At 38.9% G+C, this 27,459-nt stretch overlaps 1 protein-coding gene across 1 annotated transcript in view; it reads left to right on the top strand.

The window, feature by feature from the left end:
- The window catches only part of prdm5 (PR domain containing 5), a 108,881-nt gene that overhangs the window by 31,716 nt on the left and 49,706 nt on the right, over window positions 1–27,459 (top strand). Inside the window, exons 4-12 of the mRNA XM_056240429.1 lie at window positions 5,016–5,190; window positions 5,592–5,769; window positions 5,875–5,970; window positions 6,190–6,311; window positions 8,755–8,834; window positions 17,089–17,173; window positions 17,280–17,437; window positions 18,447–18,540; window positions 20,988–21,148. Coding sequence (XP_056096404.1) covers window positions 5,016–5,190; window positions 5,592–5,769; window positions 5,875–5,970; window positions 6,190–6,311; window positions 8,755–8,834; window positions 17,089–17,173; window positions 17,280–17,437; window positions 18,447–18,540; window positions 20,988–21,148 — 1,149 coding nt within the window. The remainder of the gene's footprint in view (window positions 1–5,015; window positions 5,191–5,591; window positions 5,770–5,874; window positions 5,971–6,189; window positions 6,312–8,754; window positions 8,835–17,088; window positions 17,174–17,279; window positions 17,438–18,446; window positions 18,541–20,987; window positions 21,149–27,459) is intronic.

The raw sequence follows: 27,459 nt of genomic DNA, 5'->3' as shown, positions 1-27,459 counted from the left end.
TGACTCAATATAGTCTACTAGCCGAGACTCTTCTTTATGTGTACAGATGTGACGTAATGACTCAATATAGTCTACTAGCGGAGACTCTTCTTTATGTGTACAGATGTGACGTAATGACTCAATATAGTCTACTAGCCGAGACTCTTCTTTATGTGTACAGACGTGACGTAATGACTCAATATAGCCTACTAGCCGAGACTCTTCTTTATGTGTACAGATGTGACGTAATGACTCAATATAGCCTACTAGCCGAGACTCTTCTTTATGTGTACAGACGTGACGTAATGACTCAATATAGTCTACTAGCCGAGACTCTACTTTATGTGTACAGATGTGACGTAATGACTCAATATAGCCTACTAGCCGAGACTCTTCTTTATGTGTACAGATGTGACGTAATGACTCAATATAGCCTACTAGCCGAGACTCTTCTTTATGTGTACAGATGTGACGTAATGACTCAATATAGCCTACTAGCCGAGACTCTTCTTTATGTGTACAGATGTGACGTAATGACTCAATATAGTCTACTAGCCGAGACTCTTCTTTATGTGTACAGATGTGACGTAATGACTCAATATAGCCTACTAGCCGAGACTCTTCTTTATGTGTACAGATGTGACGTAATGACTCAATATAGCCTACTAGCCGAGACTCTTCTTTATGTGTACAGATGTGACGTAATGACTCAATATAGTCTACTAGCCGAGACTCTTCTTTATGTGTACAGATGTGACGTAATGACTCAATATAGTCTACTAGCCGAGACTCTTCTTTATGTGTACAGATGTGACGTAATGACTCAATATAGCCTACTAGCCGAGACTCTTCTTTATGTGTACAGATGTGACGTAATGACTCAATATAGCCTACTAGCCGAGACTCTTCTTTATGTGTACAGATGTGACGTAATGACTCAATATAGTCTACTAGCCGAGACTCTTCTTTATGTGTACAGATGTGACGTAATGACTCAATATAGCCTACTAGCCGAGACTCTTCTTTATGTGTACAGATGTGACGTAATGACTCAATATAGCCTACTAGCCGAGACTCTTCTTTATGTGTACAGATGTGACGTAATGACTCAATATAGTCTACTAGCCGAGACTCCTCCTTTATGTGTACAGATGTGACGTAATGACTCAATATAGTCTACTAGCCGAGACTCTTCTTTATGTTTACAGATGTGACGTAATGACTCAATATAGCCTACTAGCCGAGACTCTTCTTTATGTGTACAGATGTGACGTAATGACTCAATATAGTCTACTAGCCGAGACTCTTCTTTATGTTTACAGATGTGACGTAATGACTCAATATAGCCTACTAGCCGAGACTCTTCTTTATGTGTACAGATGTGACGTAATGACTCAATATAGTCTACTAGCCGAGACTCTTCTTTATGTGTACAGATGTGACGTAATGACTCAATATAGTCTACTAGCCGAGACTCTTCTTTATGTGTACAGACGTGACGTAATGACTCAATATAGTCTACTAGCCGAGACTCTTCTTTATGTGTACAGATGTGACGTAATGACTCAATATAGCCTACTAGCCGAGACTCTTCTTTATGTGTACAGATGTGACGTAATGACTCAATATAGTCTACTAGCCGAGACTCTTCTTTATGTGTACAGACGTGACGTAATGACTCAATTTAGCCTACTAGCCGAGACTCTTCTTTATGTGTACAGATGTGACGTAATGACTCAATATAGTCTACTAGCCGAGACTCTTCTTTATGTGTACAGATGTGACGTAATGACTCAATATAGCCTACTAGCCGAGACTCTTCTTTATGTGTACAGATGTGACGTAATGACTCAATATAGTCTACTAGCCGAGACTCTTCTTTATGTGTACAGACGTGACGTAATGACTCAATATAGTCTACTAGCCGAGACTCTTCTTTATGTGTACAGATGTGACGTAATGACTCAATATAGCCTACTAGCCGAGACTCTTCTTTATGTGTACAGATGTGACGTAATGACTCAATATAGTCTACTAGCCGAGACTCTTCTTTATGTGTACAGACGTGACGTAATGACTCAATTTAGCCTACTAGCCGAGACTCTTCTTTATGTGTACAGATGTGACGTAATGACTCAATATAGTCTACTAGCCGAGACTCTTCTTTATGTGTACAGATGTGACGTAATGACTCAATATAGTCTACTAGCCGAGACTCTTCTTTATGTGTACAGACGTGACGTAATGACTCAATATAGTCTACTAGCCGAGACTCTTCTTTATGTGTACAGATGTGACGTAATGACTCAATATAGTCTACTAGCCGAGACTCTTCTTTATGTGTACAGACGTGACGTAATGACTCAATATAGCCTACTAGCCGAGACTCTTCTTTATGTGTACAGATGTGACGTAATGACTCAATATAGTCTACTAGCCGAGACTCTTCTTTATGTGTACAGATGTGACGTAATGACTCAATATAGTCTACTAGCCGAGACTCTTCTTTATGTGTACAGACGTGACGTAATGACTCAATATAGTCTACTAGCCGAGACTCTTCTTTATGTGTACAGATGTGACGTAATGACTCAATATAGTCTACTAGCCGAGACTCTTCTTTATGTGTACAGACGTGACGTAATGACTCAATATAGCCTACTAGCCGAGACTCTTCTTTATGTGTACAGATGTGACGTAATGACTCAATATAGTCTACTAGCCGAGACTCTTCTTTATGTGTACAGACGTGACGTAATGACTCAATATAGCCTACTAGCCGAGACTCTTCTTTATGTGTACAGACGTGACGTAATGACTCAATATAGCCTACTAGCCGAGACTCTTCTTTATGTGTACAGACGTGAGTGTACAGATGTGAGTGTACAGATGTGTGTGTACAGATGTGACGTAATGACGCAAAGACATGCTCGAATCTCCCACGGAAATCCACCAGTACCGCTGAAATTAAAACATTATTACAAGCTTACCGCTTTGAATCGAGCGAAGGTAAGCAGAGAGTTTTGAACACTGGCTGGTTATGTACTTGCTCAAAAAATTATTTTGGAAATTTTTTTAACCCAAAAAGTTACGGACTGCAGCTTTAACTAAATTATTCATCATTTTAATAAAATTTTACATTTACTTTTTTTTATCGTTTTTTTTTTTTTTTTTTTTTGCATATATGGATGAAGAATCATTTGCGAAAGCATAAGAGTGCTGGTGTATGATTTTTTGCCAGTTGTGGGTCTCTGGTGAGTTTGAGACCTTGACGATCTGATGGCCATTACGACCAAATCAAGAGAACCGAGTCTGCGTTTCATCACACATGACACTCCTCTCAGCATCTCCCTGTGGATACATCTCTGGCTCCGGTTTTAACATAATGTACAGCAACTGTGCTTATTTCTGCATGACCTTTTAGGAAATGAAGGTCTGATCAAGCCATTAAACAGAGGTTGAAGTGTTTGCCCTTTGACCTTAATCAGGATGCACTGTTGATCTTGCGCTTCCCCTCGTGTGAATGTTTGATTGCTCCTCCCAGCGGTTCTCTGTTATGTTGTCTGTTCAGTGTCAGACGACACCTGGATCTTTGCTTTTCAACGTCTAATTCAGTTTATTCCCATTGTAATAAGACACATTTGATAGATTTACACAATTGATGCTAGTAGTGCTTTTTTATATTGAAATTGAACCAGACGAAACTTTGCTGACTGCTTTAACTCAACTTAATAAAGTGTAGGCGTTCACTCACACGGGTTTCCTATGCTCATGGAGAACCTGGAAAAATAAGGTGATTTCAGAAGGTTGGAAATTAATACAACAATGTTAAAAGTTATGGAAAAGTCATAATTTCTGAGCACACAGGGGCCAGCAAGCCGAATCCTTTGGCGTTTATAACTTATGACTGGAGACATTTAATGGGGTCATTTAAATGGAAAGTCTTTCTTTTAGTGTTTCAGTTTTAAATAAAAATAATATCCAGTAGTTATCAACAACTTAAAAAATCAAAAGTTATGTTAAAGATTCTGATATAGAAATGTGTCTAATACCAAGAGCTGATGTTTATGTTTGTTAGGTCATTCCTACGGTTTGGTGAATTTTGGACTGAGCAGGTTTGTTGAAAACATTTTTAAAACTCAATTATTTTTTAATCTAGTCAGAGAGAGAAAATGTCTTTCTATCATCATAAAAACACAACAACATACTAGTCAAGCTCAGGCTAGTAGAACCTAATAATCCTGACCAAATATTTCAAATTTCACTTTCTATGGCATTTGTCCACCCTGTTACATGACATATTTACAATACAGCGTCTAACAGGGTGGACGTTTTAAGATGATAAAGGCCGATAATAAACCATCTAGGAAGGAACAACATGCTAGCTGAAGATTAACGAATTTAAGGAGATATTTAAAATCTGTTTCATAAAATAAACAACAAATTCACGTCCAGTATAAACAGACTCAACAGGGTGGACAGATAAAAGTGTATGACTAATACTTTGTTCTTGGAGTTTCCTTCCCTCTAAGGAAATGATGTCGCTTCTTGCAAGTCATGTGATTTAGCGAATATGCTTAAGATTTTAAAGGACATTTGGCACCAATGTAACAGGGTGGACTGAAGTTTGTGGGACATAAACTAATTGAATGATTTTACAAAAAAAAAAGTTCAATCGCAATCAAAATAAACAGTATTTTATGTCAAAGAGTTGAGAAAACATGATTGGGGACTTGGGAATTTGTCTGTCAAGTGCTTCAATCCTTAGGTACTAACCATTATGCATGAAAAACCATTTGGCATGAAAGTTTATTAAAATATTATGAAATAAATTGTTTCATGGGGACATAAAATGCTGATTTGCCGCTCAAGAAACATTTCTGATTATTATCAGTGTTGAAAACAGTTGTGCTGATTCATATTTTTGTGGAAACCGTGATACATTTTTATAGAAATTTCTGAAGAACAGCATTTTTTTCAAATAGAAATATCATATTCTTGCTGAATGAAGTACCTGACACTGTTCCTTTTAACAGGATGGAGAAAATATCTTCTATCTGGCTGTTGATGACATTGCGACAGATACGGAGCTTCTGATTGGTTACCTGGACAGTGACATGGAGGAGGAAGAGGAGGACCTGGAGGAAGATCAGGACATCAAAGAGGAAGAGGAGAACAGTAAAGAGAGCAAACACCTCAGCACAGAAACCGGTGTGTGTTTACTGTGTCTGGAATGGATTTTAATATAGTTTTTAATAAAGGATTTAGTATAATAGTAATTTAATATAAGTCATTCTTATGTTTACTTTAGTTTTTTCAGATAAAGTAGACTTTTTTGGGTTAATCAAACATAATCATTCATCATTCAGATATAATAAAGATATTCTTTTTTGCTTGATTTTTTTCTACTCTAGACTTTCTAAAATCAGACATTGAAACATTATTTGTAAGAAAAAAGGTATTATTATATGACAAATGTGACAGAAATGGGTTCAAACTGCTTATCCACTGCTTTCATTATGTTTTATGATAAATATGCTAGCATTATCTGCCGTTGCAAAACTCACATCAGTCGAGCAGTAGTTTGTATATCTGTGTGTGTGTGTGTGCAGAGCTGGTGATTAAGAATGAAGATTACCCATGTCTGCTGTGTGAGAACAACTTCCCCAGTGAAGACATGTTAGCGGAGCATCTTCAGAGCTTCCATCAGAGAGGAAGTACAGAGGACAAAGAGTTTAAATGTCGCTCCTGCGGAAAAGAGTTTCCTGTCAAACAGGCCCTGCAGCGCCAGTCAGTACCACACACACACACACACACACACACACACACACACACACACTCACAGTATGTACAGCGTCTCATGTGTGGTAATGCTGATATCCTGTTTATTGGTAGTGTTCTTCACTGTACAGAGAGCTCAGCTTCATCAGAAGACCCTTCAAAAGTTCATCAGTGTGTCCTGTGTCACAGCACTTTCTGTTCAGAGTCCAGGTACACCAATCTGGAGTCGCCTTACCGCACCGAACCGGCTAATGTAGCAATCAAACGTAGCGATCGTTTCCATTCTAATGCGCAATGCTCACTTTTCACCATCCATATATTTTTGCATTGAATATTCGGTTTCACCTGGAATTACAGGAGCATTACAGTTGGTTGGAGACAGTGTTTTATGTTGATTTTGAACACATATTCTCTTTGTGTGTGTGACAGTTTTGAGCAGCATAAAGAGGCGTGTAAAGGAGATGGTCGGTTCATCTGTAAGTCGGAGAGCTGTGGGAAAAGATTTAAAAGTAAAGACGCCCTGAAGAAACACAAAGGCAACGTCCACACAGGTTTGTCACACACACACACACACACACGGCGAGTGTGAAATTACCCGTCTGTAATGAGAGTCTAATCAGCGGCTGTTTAACATCTTCATTAATCTCCTGGTTTCTGATCCGCTCTTCATCCCCTCTGTCTGTCAGATAAACGTTAAGCGCTCCCTCCCTCTCTGCACTCATCTTTTCACCAGACTCTCAGCCAGAAGCGCAGACAACTGAGGAAATTAGTCAAAGACCTCTAATCGCCTGATGAAAGCATGATTCAGAATGTTTTCAATATTATTGTCAGTAATTATAATTGGACCGTTTGGCCTCATGCAAGTCAATCGGTTATTTGCAAATGAATCCAAACAGTGTAAAGCTGAACGATTTATTGGGCGCTTGTGGAAGTGCTTGTAGGTACATAAATGATTGTGTGTGTTTTGCTATCATAAGAGCATTTCAACTTCAAGCATTTCATTTTTTTGCTGTTTTGAAATAAAGGTTCGGTGTACTATGTAGACGTAAACATTGACAATGCAAACTCTCACACTAGTCTTCTCCATTGTTCAGGGCATTCTGGGCTGTAAATATTGGCTCTGAATCTGAAAGGGATGGAATAGTGTCCTCACTGCGTCAAGTTTTCAATATTCAATTTTTTGTTATATAAACAACCTCGCTTTGCATGCCAACATCTCATATTTGACAGACATCACCTTACAAATTTGTTATGCACTGCACTGATACTTTCAGTTTCTTTTGCAGAAAAATGGTTTATTTACAAATATCAATTGCGTGAACGTTTCACAATTTTCAAAAATGTTTTGGTTATTTATTTAAATAACTTCTGACGCTCACGTCAAAGCCGACTCAAGAAGATGATGAATCACTCTTGATGTTAAAATATCCTCAAAACCACGAGTAACACCCTGTCCTAACCAGACGAGCCACAGCCAATCAGAAGAGCGTGTGGGCGAAGTCTCTCCGCAAGCGCACTGCACTTGCAACAAAATAGATAAGCACATAATCAAATTCATAAATATTTACATTTTTAAAAATAAACACTGAGAGACTGAAACAAGCTTTGTCGGAGAATACACTTGTTTGTTCGCACTGAGTTCACAGTTTAAATATTTGTTTTCTTTAATATATTTTGAAGATCTGAGGTGAATTATCCATTGTCGCTTTCAGTACGGCTATAAGGGTCATGCAAAATTATATTCAAACTCACATTATATTATTTTAACGTTAAATAAAACACATGATCAGTAATTATAATTTATGGGCAAATTTCCATGGGCAAAATGCAGTTATTTCAATGGGAATCCGTGCAGATTTTGCGCCATATTCAAGTTTTAAGATGCATATTCGCTGTGCTGAACTATATAATGCTGCTTAGTTTGAAACTGACCTCTGAGTAAGCAGTGTTTCGTGTATAACAGACCTTCTTTGCTCGCAAAATTTCACCTAATTTCGATATTAACACTTAACTCTCAGAAATCATCATGGTTTGTTATGATATCACAGCCATTACCTCGTTAACATGTGATAGGTCACAGTTACATAGCAACACTTGTTAAATTTCAACAGCTTGCCAGTATGCTGAAATTAACCAATCACGAGAGGTCATTTACATATTGAAATTTGTAAAGATACAGTACAAAAAAAAAAAAGTAAAAGTATCAGTGAGAGGGTGGAAAATAACTAAATATATACTAATAATAACAAAGGGGGGCATTTACACGACAACTAAAAACAGAAAACGTCTTGTTTGGAAATGCCTGGAAATGCTAACTTTAGCTAACGAGTTTCAAAGTGCAATATTTTTTTTTTATTAATAGCGATACCATCTCTGTATAAACTTCATAAATGTGAATTTGTGAAAACATACGTAGAAGAATGCATATGTGCGTAGTGTTTGTTTACGAAAGTGACATCGCCAACTACTGGCCTGGCAGCAGAATACAGCGTTTTTAGTCGCTTTGATGGATCTGTGTGAATGGGGATCGTTTTGACAACGTTTTGTCTGTACACAAAACTTTTCAAAAACGCAAAGGAAAAACGTTTCCATTTTAGTACATCATTGTCGTGTAATAAACCCTAAATTACGATTGCTTTTACTGCAAGAAACCTTGACTGACATTAAAGTGGATTTATAACAGAATACAGTGCGACAAAGGGTAGAATATGGCCTTTTAAAGCCTTTTAAAATACCAGTGCTTTAAGAACTGTTATTGACGGATCTTGTATCCACTTACTTCTCTACAGGAGTACATGTTAGCTGACCTTTCACCCCTGTTAGATATAGTTGTTGGTGGTGTACCTCATGCTGAACCAGGAACTGATTTATTTAAGGACTTCCTGATGTTTATTTGAAAGACTGTTTGAACTGATGCAGTGTCTCCATTAGCATCTCCTCATGCCATTAGGATCTACCGCTCATGTGATGTATGATCTGTGTGTGTGTGTGTAGGGAGTGCTCGCAGGAAGTTGGTATGCACCATCTGTAGTAAGAAGTGCTCATCCTCACTCAACCTGCAGGAGCACCGCAAGGTCAGATCACACCTCCATAAATCTCCTCTTATCGTTCATCCAGTCCTTCTCTTCATATTTCTTACCTTTCGCTCATCTATTTTCTCTTTAATCTTTCTCCTCTTTCTCATGCCATCTATCCATCTGTCCTTTCTCTGGCCCTGTCTCAAATGGCACCCTCAGCCCTTGCAGGTCTCCAAGTTCATGCTTCTAGCATCTAATTCACTAAAGGAATTATGCAAATATGGTAATGGAACAAACATGCTCAAAAATATAGTGCTGAAAACATTTAGCACCAGGCAGGCTGGATCTATATGCTCTGTTGTGAAGGATGCATCAGACTACCTCAATCTGACAGCATCCACCAGTCCACCACAGGGATCCAGAAACCTGTATCGGCTCTTTGAAATTCAAAATTTAGTTTACGTTAAGTGGTAATACCTCAATGTTAATTGTGACAGGCAAATACTGGTGACCTTTGTGAATAAAACACAATTATAAATCTAGTATTCTATATGAATGTAATTTAACTCAAATACCTAAAAATTCACAGCATGCTTTTTTTTCTCATGGTGACTGTCCCTGCGTTCCAAAACGGTATAATGTTATATAGATTGAAAGTAATAGTTTTCTGTTGTGAATAAAATATTAAATTAATGATTTAAGTAATAATTTGTTGTGCTTTTGAAGCAGAAATCAGTTGAATTGTTTTAAAAAGCTGTTAATTACAATAACTAGCTGATATACCTATTGCAAAAAAAACACAAAAAAAACAAATAAAAAAAGAACAAAGACTTGAGACAGGACTTTGACCCAAAGACGTGAGACTTGGACTTGGACCCAAAGATTGAGACTTGACTAGGACTTGGATCCAAAGACTTGAGACTTGGAATTGGACTTGGACCCCAAAGACTTGAGACTTTTTTTTATTTATTTTTTTACCTTTATTTTACCAGGAAGTCTCTTTGAGATCAAACATCTCTTTTACAAGAGAGACCTGGCCAAGGTAGCAGCCATAAATAAACACAACATATTAAAATGCTACATACAAGATAGTAGCCATACACACAACAGACTTGACTAGGACCCATAGACGTGAGACTTGGACCCAAAGATTGAGACTTGACTTGGACCTGGACCCAAAGACTTGATACTTGACTTGGACCCCAAAGACTTGAGACTGGACTTGGACCTGGACCCAAAGACTTGAGACTGGACTTGGACCTGGACCCAAAGACTTGATACTTGACTTGGACCCCAAAGACTTGAGACTGGACTTGGACCTGGACCCAAAGACTTGATACTTGACTTGGACCTGGACCCAAAGACTTGAGACTGGACTTGGACCTGGACCCAAAGACTTGAGACTGGACTTGGACCTGGACCCAAAGACTTGAGACTGGACTTGGACCTGGACCCAAAGACTTGAGACTGGACTTGGACCTGGACCCAAAGACTTGATACTTGACTTGGACCCCAAAGACTTGAGACTGGACTTGGACCTGGACCCAAAGACTTGAGACTGGACTTGGACCTGGACCAAAAGACTTGATACTTGACTTGGACCCCAAAGACTTGAGACTGGACTTGGACCTGGACCCAAAGACTTGATACTTGACTTGGACCCCAAAGACTTGAGACTGAACTTGGACTTGGACCCAAAGACTTGAGACTTGACTAGGACTTAGCCTTTAGGGACTTGTGAACATGTCTGCCAAATATACATGTGACACCAAATGTTACTATGCATGTACACAAACAACATCTGTTGCTAAAACTGCATAATCACAAAAATACAATTATTCTAATCAATATTAAATTCACACTTAAATATGACTAAAACATCATACTAAAATGACAAATGGGACATCTTACAGTCACAGATGAAGGTCACTAGAAGATAAATCCACGTCAAGTGCGCCATTTAGGACAAGGCCTCTTTTTGTCCATCTCTCATGTCTTGCTTGTGTTTTCGACTTCCTCTTTTTCTATTTCTTTGGCTGCTGTATGATCCATATACATAATTTTCTCCTCATCTTATTCATTGTTTTTGAAAAGCTAGGAAATTAGGAAACTAAAAAAATATGAAATTTGGCCGTCTTAGACTCTGGTTCGCTCTTGTATGCCGTCCATCTCTCTGTCTCTCAGTAGGAGGTGGGCTTCATGTTGATGTTGTAAGGTTTTCCACTGGTGTGAGTGTGTACAGAAAGGTCGTCTTTTGTTTCACAAGCTCATCCCTGTGGCCCTTGTGAAATTTAAGAGCTGGGAGACCAGACTGCCCGGTCTTCCTGCTGGCGTCAGGGTTCCTTCTGCAAAAAGACCTGAGAAATATCAGACAAATAGCTTCAAACAAATAGATGAATTCATCATCATCATCATCACCATCTCGAAAATCACCACAAAAGTCAGAATTCTGAGCTTCTCTTCACTGTTCCTGGTTCATTTTCTCTTGGGAATATTCATGGTTGGGGTATGTGGGCTTCCTTTTCAAAATATATACCACTTTTTAGATGCTTTTCAATGAAACCGCAACTTAAACCTTGGTAGAGTGAGTTGAGAGGGACAAATGAAGGTAATTTGAGTTTCTGACTGAAGGAGGTAGGTGAAGTGAACCACAATGCAGTTTTAATGGTCTTACAATTGGAATGCATCCCGAGCTTCCACCGCTCCACCAAACCAACATCCCTTTCTGTTTTGGCCTGGAGAATGCTATCGTCGCTCTCTTTGCCTAAACTTGACGTAAAACAGGCACTTCCTCCTGTCAGCGTTCACTCATCAGCAGTTATCAGTGCAGCCGTTCTGAGACCGAGTCTTTCCAGTCACAGCTGTCCGGATTTGGCTTCAACCTGCAAGAGCATCATCTGCGTTTGCCGCTCTGGTGTGTGTTTCTGATTGTACGGCAGCGGTCGGTTACTCTAGAGAGGAAATGCTAATGTTTCTGTAAAACTCGTCCCACAGGTAGTGTTAAATCCAACCTGTTTGCCGCTTTATGTTCTTTTGTTTTATTAGACATTTTCTTGCTCTTAAACAAAAATACATTCAAATAAATTAAAGTTATAATATTTAGAATATTCATTAGTGATACACTGCAGTTGCAGGATGTCGAATTGAGATTTACATCTATCCAGTTAGTCAAACATTTATACATTTATTCTACATTAACATTTACATTTGCATTTATTCATTTAGCTGACGCTTTTATCCAAAGCGACTTACAATTGCTATATATGTCAGAGGTCGCACGCCTCTGGAGCAACTAGGGGTTAAGTGTCTTGTCATTGGTGTCTCACAGTGGATTCGAACCCGGGTCTCTCACACCAAAGGCATTCTACATCGCAAGAAATACAAATAACAATAAAAGCAAAGTTGCAAAAAATGTATTTAAAATGTATTAAAACAGTTCTAAAAAATAAATAAAGAGAAGGAAACATATATAATATAGATATAGTCTGGATTTGAATGTGACTACTGTTGGAGCACATCTGATCTCTTCTGGAAGCTGGTTGCAGCTACGGGTGGCTTAAGAGCTAAAAGCGGACTCACCTTGCTTTGAGTGAACCCTAGGTATTTCTTACTGTCTTGATCTTGATGTTCTGAGTGATCTGTTAATATTCAGTGAGCATATCTTCAATGTAGTGAGGTCCTAGGCCATTGAGTGATTTATAAACAAGTAATTGTTACTGTAAGTCAGAGTAAAAACTTGAGGACTGGTGTGATGTGTTCATATTTTCTGGTCCTGCTCAGACTCCTGGCAGCTGCGTTCTGTATGAGCTGCAACTGTCTTATGATCTTTTTGGGAAGGCCGGTTAGGAGATCATTACAAAAGTCCACCCTGCTGGTGATAAAAGCATGAACAAGTTTCTCTGATTCTTGATTAGAAACAAAACATCTAACTCCATCTGACTCCAAAATCACACCAAGATTCCTGACTTGGTTTTTAGTTTTTTTGACCCCAAGAGTCAAGGTATCAGTTCACCTCGAGAATTTCGGGGTCTAAAAGTTTTAGATCCCAGGTGTCGACGGGGTCTAAAACTGTTTGAGCTTTTCCACTTTCCACCACTTCCAGAGGTAGTCGAAAACGCATTTGATCGGATTGCTTTTGTAGTTTAAACGCTCATCTGGTTGAATGCACTCGAAAGACCGCCTACTGACCTAGTGTGTGAACATGGGAAGAGTGCTAGCCAGATGGGATTTAAACTTTTTGGCTGAAGACCCAAGTTTGGTTTGAAGACTAGAAGTTTGGTTCTCTCACCATTCCTGATTTCTAACACACACTCACAGCGTTCGGCTGTTCTTGCGTCTGTCAGAGCACAAACAAAAGCTGATGCTCTCCGTATGTTTTTCTGACATCTCCTGTCTCGTTCATATGTTTGCCCGAGCTTATTTCGTCAATTAGATCGAAAGATCTGAAATAGCCCAAACATTTACCCAATACCCACCCTTAGACCCTCCCCTCGAAGAAATCAGGACAGAAGTGGTTGAAAGTGGACAAAAGAGACGATTAAAACACCAGGTGTAAACGGGAATATGTCTCCCTCATCTACTGTGTACAAAGGGCATATGATGCAGTCGGAAACCAGATTAAAAGTTGTTCAAGTATCCATTTGAGCTTAGGAATTTGTTCAGCTTATTGAAAACCACTTTTATGACCATCTTGCCTATGAAAGGAAGATTTGAGTTTGGTCTATATTTGCTCAAAATTGTGTTATCCAGATTACTCTTTTCCAGGAGGAGTTTAACAACTGTGGTTTTCAGGAACTCTGGAAAAGTCCCAGAAAGAAGTGAGGCATTGACCACTTCTAGAAGATCTGCTTTTTAAACACACTTTTGAAAAAAAAAAAAGATGTGGGAAGTGTTTCAAGGGAGCAGGCTGATGTTTTAAGATTCAGTTTAGTTTCTTCCAAGATTTTACCATCAATTGCCTCAGAATCAGACATGGTGGCTAATGGAAACAAACTCATTGCATTTGCTTTTAGAGAGCAGTTCACTGGGAATGTGACTCGTAGGGTTTGTTAGTCTCTCCACAGTAGCAAAAAGAGTGTGGATGTTGTTTAAGTTGCTGTTTATAATATATGAAAAGAAAGTCTCTCCAGCTAAAATAAATTGTAGGGGGAAGCTAATCTTTTAAAATGTTAGGTTTTTTATGCACAACTGTACCCATGTACCTTTCTGAACTCATTGATGGAAGAATTTTGGCATTATGTAGGTCTAAGAAAACCTTCACTGCATGATGAATTTAAGTTTAATTTCAGCAGAATGAAGTTTAAATCTCTGTGGCCTTACTTGATTTCCTAGGCTGCCCGTTATACAAACATGCAATTTGGTCGCAGACCTTTTTCCTGGCTCTCCATCTCTCTCCATCTTTGTCTGAGTAATAGATGTCCAACCTTCCTTTTTGCACCAGACCATGTCCATCTGACTGCAGTTCATTCGTACCAGCAATGTCATTTGGAAAGCCTGCAAATATGATTTGCTCTGTGAGGGTGGAAGCTCAATGGCTTTCTTTAGAGTCTCTTCCACATGCAGACTATATCTCTATAGGTTCGTAAACTGGCATGAGAAGATTACGAGTGCCAAGCGTTTCACAGAAAACTAAGCTGTTAGAGATATGAATTGAGCTGCAGAGCGTGTAGCTCTGCTCTCAATATTTAAAAACACTAGAGAGTTTCAAGAGTTTCAGGGCTGTAATAGTGGCATTTCACATTTATTGACCATACAAAAGCAGATGTATTCACAGACTGGAGTAAGATGGGCCAGTTTTTACTTAAAGGGTTAATTTGACTAAATTGTTTTAGTCATTTACTCACCCTCATGTCGTTCCTAATCCATAAGATGTCCATTTATCTTCAAAACACGAATTAAGATATTTTTTAATAATACCTAAGAGATTTCTGCCCCTCCATTGAAGTCCATTAAACCAAAAATTGGACCATAAAGAGGAAGCAAGTATGGTTGAACTGCGGTTGATCATATTTGATATGTTTATATATGAATTAAAGTCTAAATTAAATCTGTTCATCATATAAAGCTACTGTGTCTCTTAAGAAGACTTGGACTAAACCGCTTAGTTCACATGGATTACTTTTATGATCTCTTTATAAACTTTTTAAAGCATCAATGGGCATCATTGAAAACAAAAATAGTACTCATTCTATGTATTATTAAGGGAAAATATTTAGCCATTATGTTCTTCCAGTTGAAAAAGCTAAGTTAAGCAAACGTCATGAAAAGTGAGGTGTATGCGTTAATTCGGAGTGGTGATTGGCTGCTGGGGCCGGAGAGTACCTGTCTACCTCATCAGTTTCTGAGCTTTTCTCCACATTATTCATGAGACTTTTTTAATCCAATCACTGCACTGTATCACAAAAAAAATGAAAGCTGGTGCTTTCCATATGTTTTTCTGTCGTCTCCGGTCGCATTTACATGTAAATTGTGTGAGCTTATTTTGTCCATTAGATCGAAAGATCTGAAAAACATACATTTACCCGCCCATAGACCCTCCCCTCGAAGTAATCAGGACAGAAGTGGTGGAAAGTGGACAAAAGAGACGGATTAAAACACCAGGTGTAAACAGGAATGTGTCTCCCTCGTCCACTTGTGATCCGATCCACCAAAACACTCTTAACACCAGGGGTGAACAGGGCTTTTAAGATGATCGAATGACTTAGGCCTGGAATGATATCAGGGCAAGAAAATAATGACAGAGATGTCATTTTTGGGTGAACTATACCTTTACAAATATGTAAATTAGTGTAGTGGACTTCTGCATTTTGTGATACAGCTTACCCCACCCTGTAAATGCCCTCTAGAAGTCTTCATAGGTTCTCACAGAGACGATTTTTGAGCTTTACATGTACTTGACTTGACCTTGAAATTGAACAAAACAGAATCATAAGGAGGCATTGCTGCAAAAGCCTTGTTGAAGGGCAATAAAATACCACTGGAAAAATCCCTCAGATTTATAGTTGTGGCTAATTTTTTGACATTAAACATTAAATCTTGTCCAGCAACCCATACAGCGTATGAAGACAGTACATTTGTTTTGTTTTTTATGTTGCATTCTATTGTAGCTTTAGAGCTGAGTGAAACGAGAAAACAATTGCACGACTCCCAGAATGCTTTCTTACTCAAGTTCATTTCATTGAATCGGGTTATTCATACAGTTTGTTTGAATGAACTAGTTAAAAGAATCAGTTAATTTGAGTTGTCACTCAGTTTGCGTCTTATCGTGTAACAAATGTTTTTGAATCAGTTATATTTTTTATTTTTATGATCTCAATTCATTTAAAACATACCTGTCACACTTGAAGTTGTTGGAAGAAATAAATACTTTACGAATACTATATAATAGTATGTAATGCAATTACTTTTTCAAAAGAGCAACTGACTGCGGTTTATGTACTTTAAATTATTAGTAGCCTGTAGCTCGCAAAGATAGTGTTTCAAAGTACACTCGACTCTGGATTTACATCAAGTACTGTGACACATGTGGCGCCTTGTTTTCATCATATTGGATGAAGTAGCGGAGAAAATTTGACAGTTTTATTATTGACCGTTTGTAATTTTCAACCGAAACTGACTGGCTAGAGTTCACTGTAATTTGTACCTCCTGATTCCCTGTGAGAAATCTGACTGAAATGTGAACATTTTTCAGCCGAAGAATTCTTCCCATTGAGCAAAATTGTATTTAGCAGAGGAGCTATTCAAAACCGCTCAGAAGTTTAATTACATTTCCATCTGTGTGTGCGTGCTGTCCTCTGTGAGTTGGGTTGAGGATATTTTCAAGGTCACACACTAAGAACAGGCAACTAAATCCCACCCAAGAGTTCAGCAATCACCCTCAATGGTCCATTAAGAGACTTCAGATGTGTTCTGGTCATTACGTTCATACGCTGAGCGTTCGATTCTGGTCTGGTCTGTCAGTGTGTTTTACTTTGTGGTTACTAAACACAGTTTGTGACACTGAAAGTTCAGCGCAGCGATTGGAAGTTATTTTTTTGAGCCCTTAAAGGGCCCTCATGAGGTTTCAAACCTGTATGACTTTCCTCTGTGAAACAGAAGATATTTGTCCGTAAGTGAAAGTAAATGGTAACCAAAATTGTCTACCAAAATCCTTCAAAATATACAGGCCATACAGGTTTGAAGTGACATGAGGGTGAGAAATTGATTTTTTTTTTTTTTTTTTTTTGCATGAAATCTCCTTTAAAGACTTGCAAGTATTGTGTTGAATTCCTTTTCTTTGTATTTACATGTTATAATGTTGGTGTATTTTCAGGTTCATGAGGTCTTTGACTGTACCGCCTGTGATAAAAAGTTCATCTCCGTGAATCAGTTGAAGCGACACATGATCTCACACTCTGGTAAAGAGCATGCACTCACGTACATACGAATAATATACAAACAACACATGAGTCAAACATTGTTTACGAAGATGGTGTTGGCTTTGCGTTCTCTCTGTGTTTGTAGAAAAGCGTCCGTACACCTGTGATATCTGCAATCGAAGTTTCAAGCGTCTGGATCAGGCCACTGCTCATAAGATCATCCACAGCGAAGATAAACCCTACAAGTGTAAGGTGTGCTGGAAGGAGTTCGCTCACCGCAACGTCTACAAAAACCATAAAAAGGTGCTGATGTGTTTATTCTTGATGTCTTGAAAGGCCTGGATCCTGTGTTTCTGATGTCCCAGTTTAAAGTGGGGCAGAGAGGCAGAATTAAACTGGAAAGACGGATGAGTGGAGAGGCCGATTGATTGATCTGACAGATTTTTTGGCCAAATAAACTTCTGGCGTCTTATCTTAATGGAGATCTGGAGCCCAATCAGCCACTGTGGAGCCTAATCAAACCCTTCAGCCTAACCCTGACCTGTAATGACCCCACGCGACCCCTGACCTTTACACCGCGCAGATAACATGAAGCCCAAAACCCAACACAGCTCCGAACAGAGAGTGTGTGAATGAAATGGAGAAAAGAGCACAGAAAAGCAACATTCAGATCTAGATTGATAAGGCGGCATCATTTACTTTCTTAATAAATGACTCTAATTAGTAATAAATGAAAACGTATATAAAATGTCATCATTTTGCAATGACAGGGGCTGATTTGCAAAGACTGATCTGACTTAGGAAATGTAACATTCGGGACATTTCCCGAACACATGCTAAGACCTCCCAATCACAACACACTGGGCTAGCTAACCAATCACAGCACGGAATCGGCGTGTTCGAGCCAGACTGGGGAGAGAGGTGCTGTAATAATGTACAATATGTGAAAAATAATGTGTTTTTTGAACAATCAAGCATGAGAACATATTTTAGTACACCCCAAAAACTAAATCAAGACTTCCTAAAAGGGCACCGTTTTTTTTTTCATGGACACACACTAGTCTTTCCCAGTATGTTTGTGGTTTCTAGGGTGTTCTGGGTGGTTCAAGCCCAGGTCAATCAGTGCACTCTCCAGTCCCTTAGATTCCACCTTCAAATCTAAGGGATATTTTTCGTTTGCTTAATCCTCCACCATGTCCAGACACTTCACATTATGTAAATTAAATGCATTATGAATTGCGTTTTGTTGTTTTTGACCCGTTAATAAACACATCTCCTAAATCAGTTCTCTGACCTGCTTCTCTGTCTGTAGACGCATTCGGAGGAGAGGCCTTTCCAGTGTGAAGAGTGTAAGGCCCTATTCCGCACCCCGTTCTCTTTACAGCGCCACCTCCTCATTCACAACAGTAAGTGTGTGTTACACGCATGCAACACGAGTGCTCTGTGTCTGTGTACCCCCCTGAACCCTGGGCTGTGTGTCTGCGTGGAGCCAGGATGGTCTCAGCTCTGCTCTGCCCAGTCTAGACTGATCACACTGAGATTATTGAGCTAGAGGAATTTCCTGCTGTCCTCCCCAGAGGCACACACACACACACACACTGGGCTAAAACTCTTTTATGTATCTGGTGGAGAGGACTTACACAGAGAGAAACAATGTGTTGCTCTGCTGTATTTACAGTGTTTGTGTGTGATCACTTATGGCCCACTGTTACATAATCTGATCAATCTGCGTCAATATTTGGTTATGAAATAAAGCTGTTTTTGTGACCATCTATTAAACACACATTATCGTTGTAAAAGGCCCGAGTGGCTCAGTGGGGTAAGTCCTCCACAAATATTTCACAAACACCCTCCTTTGTGTGTGTGTGTGTGTGAGTGTGTGTGTGTGTGTGGTTCTTTATAGGGGTCTTTTGGCGTAGCGTCTTTTACACTTTTTTTTTTACACAAGTTCAATATATACATTGCAGAAGCTATGGACAAATCAACCAATATTTTGCTATTAATGGCATTGTACTAGACCTCCTGAGCAATTAACACTTCCAAAATATAATAATTCACCATTTCTGTTTCCATATATGTTATGAGTAATTACCGTATGTTAAAAAAAAAATTTCCATGTGTGCATTGCAATTGCTATAATTAAATTGTTCAGCTTATATTACAGTACCGTTCAAAGGTTTGGGGTCGGTAAGATTTTCTATATTTAAAGAAATTAAAGCGTTAGTTCACCCAAAAATGAAAACTCTGTCAGTACTACTCTCATTACTCTCCCTCATGTTGTTCCAACCCCGTAAGACTTTCGTTCATCTTCGGAACACAAATTAAGATATTTTTGATAAAATCTGAGAGCTGTCTCACTCCTCCATAGGCTTCTAAGGGACTGAAACTTGCCGGCCCAGAAAGTTAGTAAAAACATCGTTAAAATAGTGACTACAGCGGCTCAACCTTAAGTTTATCAAGCGATGGGAATACTTTTTGTGCACCAAAAAACCCAGAAATAACGACTTTATTCAACTTTTGATTTTCTTCCGAGTGGGTCTGAGTGAGTTCACGAGAGCGTCGCGGGAGAACTGAGGAGATGACGCTCACCATCATTTAAGGGGAACGTGTGAAAGGTAAACCATTCGTTTTGCGGCGTTGTTAAGGCACTTTTACGTTTTCTCGTTGGTTTCTCACGATTCGAGACATCCAGGAAATGCACACTTTAGAACCATTTTAAACACTACATCGAGACCCGTCTGTGTCATCTTCTCAGTTCAAAACACAAATGACAAAGTGAATTTGGACCAACTACCCAACATGTTTTGATGCAGAAATGCTGTTGGTGGTCGTATCTGCTTTGGGCAAAGGACAAATATTAGTCTTTCAGTCCCAGGAGCGTAAATACCTCCATCACCTTTCCCAGAATTCCCCATGTCATCAAAGATCTGAAATGATATCTTGCATGTGGAGCTTTGTTTTGAAATTATGAACACACCAGCAATCTCTTACAATACAGCGATTGTGGATTGTGACTTCAACCAGTTGCTGACCTGACAAGACCAGCTTACATGTAATTCCCATCATGTGTGATCAAAGATGGAGTTACAGTACGTCATCATACCCGGTTTCTTTCAAGAACGCAGCACATAGCTTTATGGGCTCTGACATGCGTCCAAATGCCAACAAAACCACCTTATGAATGAAGAGATTCACTGGTACGGAAACGCAGGAAGATTAGCATCTTATGCGATGACAGCCGCCCTGCGTGCCCATTAATTTAAAGACATTGTTCATAGTCCAGGTTTTAATAACCCAGCATCCAGTCTGTTCTGCTGGTGATTAGATGTGGTGACGTGTTGGACTCTATTCAACCATTTAAAGAGCAGAACTAGAGTTTTGGCACAGACTCTACGTGTTTGTTACAGAAAGCCATTGTTTGAGCAGAAGAGCCTGCTTTCACAGCACATATTTACGTTCCTCTGCGTCGTTTACGATTTTGTGGGATTTGAAGAAAGCTTTGGAAGATGAACAGAGTGCCATCTTCTGAAAAGGACTGTGACCTCCTTTTGAGAGGTGAACCGTTCCTAGCTTTTTCTACCTGATGTTTTATCCTTTCCGTTTATACCCTTCCATCTTCCAAAGCAGCTGGAAATAGAGGGCTGACGTCCTTTTCTCGAAAGGAAAAAGTGGCTCGTTAAAGGGTAATGGGACAATTTTGACTCCGAGGGCGGCGAAATGGATTCGGATACAAAGCGAGTTCCTGTAAAGCTACGATTGAATGGCGCGCTTTTAAATGTGGAACAATGGCTGTCAACATGTTTCTGAAGTTAACCATCTCACAGGGAGAAATCTTCTGCTCTTCTCTGTCCAGGTGAGCGGACGTTTAAGTGCGACCAGTGTGACGCCACCTTCAAGCGCAAGGACACACTCAACGTGCACATTCAGGTCGTACACGACGGCCACAAGAAGTACAAGTGCGACCTGTGTGAGAAGGCCTTCGTCACGCCATCTGTGCTCAAGAGCCACAAGAAGGTGAATTCATAATCACAGACATAATGTACTAAAGCACAAAATAAGCCAAGATCGTATCAGTCTTAACAGATTATGTAAAAATGTATTGCGTATATTTAGCAAAATTCTCCTTTTTTCTAGCTGACTAACAAGATTATGGATATTCACACATCAACAGCGTAGACCGAAAGAACAATTCTTGGGATTTAAGAATCAATATCGGTTCATCAAAAACGAAATTCGATTAAAATCGAGAAATCGATATTTTCAACCCAGCCCTACTACGGACAATAGACAATGAATCCTTTGTGTTTTTTTTTTTGCATGAAATTTTGCTAATGTGAGCCTGTCTTTGTGTAACACATTTTACAACTCTTAAAATCCCCCCTGTGGTGAAAATCCAGCTTTTAATGTTGTTTATGTGTCTATGTGGTGTTTTTAACATCCTTTAAGACAAACCATGTGTAAATTCATAAGTCGACACCATTGCTAAAGAGAGTAATCTTTCAATAATTTTAAATCATGCTTTGATATTTTGTTGTGCTTTAAAGAAGTACACTTATTCTGATGTGTTGACTAACTTACTAAAGCACATGTGAAGTGCTTTATTATATTTTTAAAGTACCCCTGTGGTGAAAATCAAGTTTTGTGTGTTTTTTATACGCTTTAAGACAAACCATGTGTAAATTCATAAGTCGACAGCATTGCTGAGTATTTTCTGCTTAAAACTGCAGTGAACCAAAAACAGTCTCAAAAACACGGTTTGAAATCGCTGGTGTTTGTGACGCCACAAACCTTGTAACCAATCAGATCAAAGTGTGATCGTCAACCAGTGGATCTCTGAGCTGAGTGAGTGAGTGGAGGCGGGGCTCATTTGCATATTCATAGAACCTCGTATACTAAATGAGGCACGGGTGTCGAGTTACATTCAAGATATTTTAAGCCATGAAGAATTTTATTTCAAGAAAAAAACGTATAAATATGTCATTTTGGTGATCGGAGATGAGTTTTAAGGGATGCAATTATTGACCACAGGGGGACTTTAAGTCACTTTAGATCCAGTCTTGGTTTGGTCATGAGTTGAGTTTGCATGCTCACATATGTGATGATGGAGAGGGTAAACACTTTTTTACTTCAAAACCGGTGTAGTGGTTAGTGCATGTGCTCATGATAAGATCCATGATATACACTCACCTAAAGGATTATTAGGAACACCTGTTCAATTTCTCATTAATGCAATTATCTAATCAACCAATCACATGGCAGTTGCTGCAATGCATTTAGGGGTGTGGTCCTGGTCAAGACAATCTCCTGAACTCCAAACTGAACGTCAGAATGCGAAAGAAAGGTGATTTAAGCAATTTTGAGCGTGGCATGGTTGTTGGTGCCAGACGGGCCGGTCTGAGTATTTCACAATCTGCTCAGTTACTGGGATTTTCACACACAACCATTTCTAGGGTTTACAAAGAATGGTGTGAAAAGGGAAAAACATCCAGTATGCGGCAGTCCTGTGGGCGAAAATGCCTTGTTGATGCTAGAGGTCAGATGAGAATGGGCCGACTGATTCAAGCTGATAGAAGAGCAACTTTGACTGAAATAACCACTCGTTACAACCGAGGTATGCAGCAAAGCATTTGTGAAGCCACAACACGCACAACCTTGAGGCGGATGGGCTACAACAGCAGAAGACCCCACCGGGTACCACTCATCTCCACTACAAATAGGAAAAAGAGGCTACAATTTGCAAGAGCTCACCAAAATTGGACAGTTGAAGACTGGAAAAATGTTGCCTGGTCTGATGAGTCTCGATTTCTGTTGAGACATTCAGATGGTAGAGTCAGAATTTGGCGTAAACAGAATGAGAACATGGATCCATCATGCCTTGTTACCACTGTGCAGGCTGGTGGTGGTGGTGTAATGGTGTGGGGGATGTTTTCATGGCACACTTTAGGCCCCTAAGTGCCAATTGGGCATCGTTTAAATGCCACGGCCTACCTGAGCATTGTTTCTGACCATGTCCATCCCTTTATGGCCACCATGTACCCATCCTCTGATGGCTACTTCCAGCAGGATAATGCACCATGTCACAAAGCTCAAATCATTTCAAATTGGTTTCTTGAACATGACAATGAGTTCACTGTACTAAAATGGCCCCCACAGTCACCAGATCTCAACCCAATAGAGCATCTTTGGGATGTGGTGGAACGGGAGCTTCGTGCCCTGGATGTGCATCCCACAAATCTCCATCAACTGCAAGATGCTATCCTGTCAATATGGGCCAACATTTCTAAAGAATGCTTTCAGCACCTTGTTGAATCAATGCCACGTAGAATTAGGGTAGTTCTGAAGGCGAAAGGGGGTCAAACACAGTATTAGTATGGTGTTCCTAATAATCCTTTAGGTGAGTGTATAAATATATATAATTATTTTTAATCCTGAAATTCTGATTGGTCAATCCTGACATCCTGCGGTCAAAGAACACCTATTTCCTACATAACTGCTATTTTTATTTTTATTTTATCAATCTGCGCTGACTTCTCACACATAATACAATAACTCAAACCAATAATTTATGTCCATTTATTTATTTCGTAAGTAGCTGTGTTATAAGCATGATAATGTACAGTCGGCCAATATCACAAAAGAGTGATCAGAGCAATCAATATGCCTCCACTTCAATATATATATATATATATATATATATGACATATTTTGTGAAACTTACCCAGTATGTGTTTTATTGAACCAAAATGTAATTGCAATTTGAATATGCAGTTATGATCTCTGTTTTCTAATAAGAGCACTTTTAGGTTAAATTTGAAAAACCTTTATTATTTTTTAAATTTAGCTCACATGTATTTCAGCACGGTAATGTTTCCAATGTGTGTTTCCTCACACACGGTGAAACTCAATTCCATAATCATCTTATATCCAGCACATTCCCTCCTATCATAGCGTACCACAGCTCTATCATGATTTATTGCTCCATCTACACAGAGGATGATTGTATTCACATACCATCAACTTCATATTCAATTTCATCTCAGATTTATACTTCAGGTAAACCACTTAACACGAACAGTAGCACAGTGACACCAAACTCCAGTCTAGGTTTAAAGCAGTTGAGATAGCATGGGCTGAATCTGACATTGTGACTGAAAAATGTGACCTACTGTTGGCACAAGAGTAAAGCAACTTTACCATATTCATTTACTTTCTGACAGCGTGCAGAGAACAGAAGCCCAGCTGCATGCCAGACACACCATCACTGATATGAAACTCTTAAAGAGTAGTTATTGTGATCCTGAAATCAAAATTGACCGTTTTGAATGAATGTCCCTTATTGTGTCACTGCACATTATTCCAAAGGGGGGAAAAAAACCCTGTTCGTTTTCATAATGTTTCAAACATCACTTTCTTTGAGGCTGTCTGAAATGATTTCTGTGCTAGCATAACGAAGACCACATGGATGGAGAACATGTTATAGCATAGCTAAAAACTATTCCTTTAATATTTTTTTCGGTCCTTAGTTGCAGTGAAAGATGTAGAAGTAATGTTGTATGTTACCACGCACACACACACACACACACACACACGCACGCACACACACAGTCATGATAGAGGGATTCTGGGTTTTCTTTTCTTGACATTTTAAGCAAAAAGCTGTTTTATCCTGATGGAGTGTGTGACAACTGAATCTTTACTGTATTATTATAGGATTACGTATGTGTGAGTGAGTGAATGTGATCGTTCTCACTACCTAAGACGAGAGTGTTTGTATAATACGGTTACATAAGCAATAATATGCAGTCAGCTGGCCAAAATATGACCCATAAATCGTGGTCGGGACCCTGACATGAAGTTATATTGTTGATGCACCGAAATTAAAATGATGGGCTGAAACCGAAAATTCAGAATGCACTGAATTCGGACATAAACAATAAATTATCAATTAATAATCAACACTCAAATAGCTAACACCGAGTTAAATTGCACATAAGGCAGTTTTATATCAATCATTTTTAATAACAGAATAGTTTCTACTCCAGTTTGTTCATAAAATATAAACATTTAAACCACAATAAACTGCATTAACTTGTTTTCATGACACATTTATTCAAACATATCATACAATTGACAGAATTTTAAAGTTCAGAATGAATACATTTTTAAAAATTTTGTTTACTTCATTTTAATATATTATTATTATTACTGTATGTGAGAAGAGCACAATAAAGATATGAAACTAGTATCGTATAACACATCAATTATAAAGTGCCGTTATGCAAAACTGTAACTGCCATGATTGACCAAATCAAGTATTGAAGAAGCTGCGTAATAACCAGGTATATTTCAGTCATATTATAGTCATAAAATGGACTGTTTGAGTATCTTACAAAATGTTAAGTGCCGTGTCACAAACAATCCCCAAACTAATGGCACACAGACGCATCTGGTGGACATGTGTGAGCGTCCGTGCGTGTGTGTACAGGTTTCTATACGACATCACAGGGAGCATTTTAAGGGATTAGACAGAAAGAGTAATGCTATTTTAAACTGTCTTTCCACACTTTATGAGTGAGAGAGAAAGAGGGGGGTTCAAGAAAGAGGAAGAGGTGAGGAAGTGGAGATGGGAGGGGAGAGATATGAGGCGGGAAAGGAAGCGAGTAGGAAAAGAGGGAACAGATAAAGAGATGGAGAAAATAGCAGGAGCTGGTGCAGATATTCCCTCCAGCGCTGTGAGATAAGCCATGTTTACATCAGCTTTATGGGAATACAGCCTAAAAATGATATGATTCATGTGTTTTCCGTCAACTTTAACAATAGCGCTCATGTCATCGCTATGAATAAAGATCTGCATGAGAACATGCTGGCTCTGAGGTTTACATAAGTGATTGATGGAACAGTTTACCCAAATTTGAAAATTCTGTCATCATTTTACATAAGTCATACCAGTTATTGTCATTCTAAACTGGTATGACTTTCTTTTCAAATAGTAAATGCTCACCAGTCCTCACATGGCCTCCACACCTCATTTATAGTGACCATGGCTGTTAAAAGGATAATCCACCCGAAAATTAAAATTGCATTATCATTTACTAACCTTCAGGTTTGGGACGACATGAGGGGGAATAAATGATAATAACCTCAAAACGTTGTTCTCATTTATTTTAGGACTTTTAAAGCCATAAGAGTAGCTTTGCATGAGAGAAAAAAAATCCAAAATGTTGCGCTTCGTTTTAAAGTGGAAGAGTTCAAGTTAACATATATTAATTCAAGTTGCTTTGTTATGTTGTGATATGCAGTTCATATGAAAATGAAATAAGTTTCATAGGTAAGAAATGTGTTTAATGCGCTAGTGAGCTATGGGTCGGTAGGTCGCACTCCCCCGAAGCTCCCGTAAAATTATTATTGACTTTTTTAACAATAATTTCTACATAAAGATCCTCATGCATCCTTGCAAGTTGGATAAGTTGAAGTTTCGCATATAAAGCTTTTTTGGCCCTCTTGCGGTTACAAAAACAAACAAAACAATATGCATTTTGCGGAAGAACATTGTTTTGGTTGTGCTTTGGCTCTGCGTGACTGTGTGTGCGGATGAATATGATTATCCCACCGCTCATAAAACATTCACTACAAGACTTAAAGGGATACTCCACTTTTTTTGGAAATAGGCATTTTACAACTCCCCCAGAGTTAAACTGTTGAGTTTTACCGTTTTTGAATCCATTCAGCCGATCTCCGGTTCTGGCGGTACCACTTTTAGCATAGCTTAGCATACATCATTGAAGTGGACAGACCATTAGCATTTCTCAACAAAAAATGACCAAAGAGTTTCGATATTTTTCCTATTTAAAACTTGACTCTTCTGTAGTTACATCGTGCACTAAGACCGACGGAAAATGTAAAGTTGTGATTTTCTAGACTGATATGGCTATGAACTATACTCTCATTCCTGCGTAATAATCAAGAAACTTCACTGCCGTACCATGAGTGCAGCAGGCGTAATGATATGACGCAGCGCCTGAAAATAGGCTACCTTCTGTCAACACAACGGAACTATTTTCAGGCGCTGCGTCATATCATTACGCCTGCTGCTCTCATGGTACGGCAGTGAAGTTTCTTGATTATTACGCAGGAATGAGAGTATAGTTCCTAGCCATATCAGCCTAGAAAATCACAACTTTACATTTTCCGTCGGTCTTAGTGCACGATGTAACTACAGAAGAGTCAAGTTTTAAATAGGAAAAATATCGAAACTCTTTGGTCATTTTTTTTTTTTGAGAAATGCTAATGGTCTTGTCCACTTCAATGATGTATGCTAAGCTATG

The sequence above is a fragment of the Rhinichthys klamathensis genome, unplaced genomic scaffold (genome assembly GCF_029890125.1).
Source record: "Rhinichthys klamathensis goyatoka isolate OS25496 unplaced genomic scaffold, OSU_Roscu_1.1 h1tg000597l_1, whole genome shotgun sequence".
In the NCBI taxonomy this organism is placed as follows: Eukaryota; Metazoa; Chordata; class Actinopteri; order Cypriniformes; family Leuciscidae; genus Rhinichthys; species Rhinichthys klamathensis.
The sequence above is the reverse complement of the archived record's forward strand: the minus strand, read 5'-3'. Positions and strand labels throughout refer to the sequence as shown.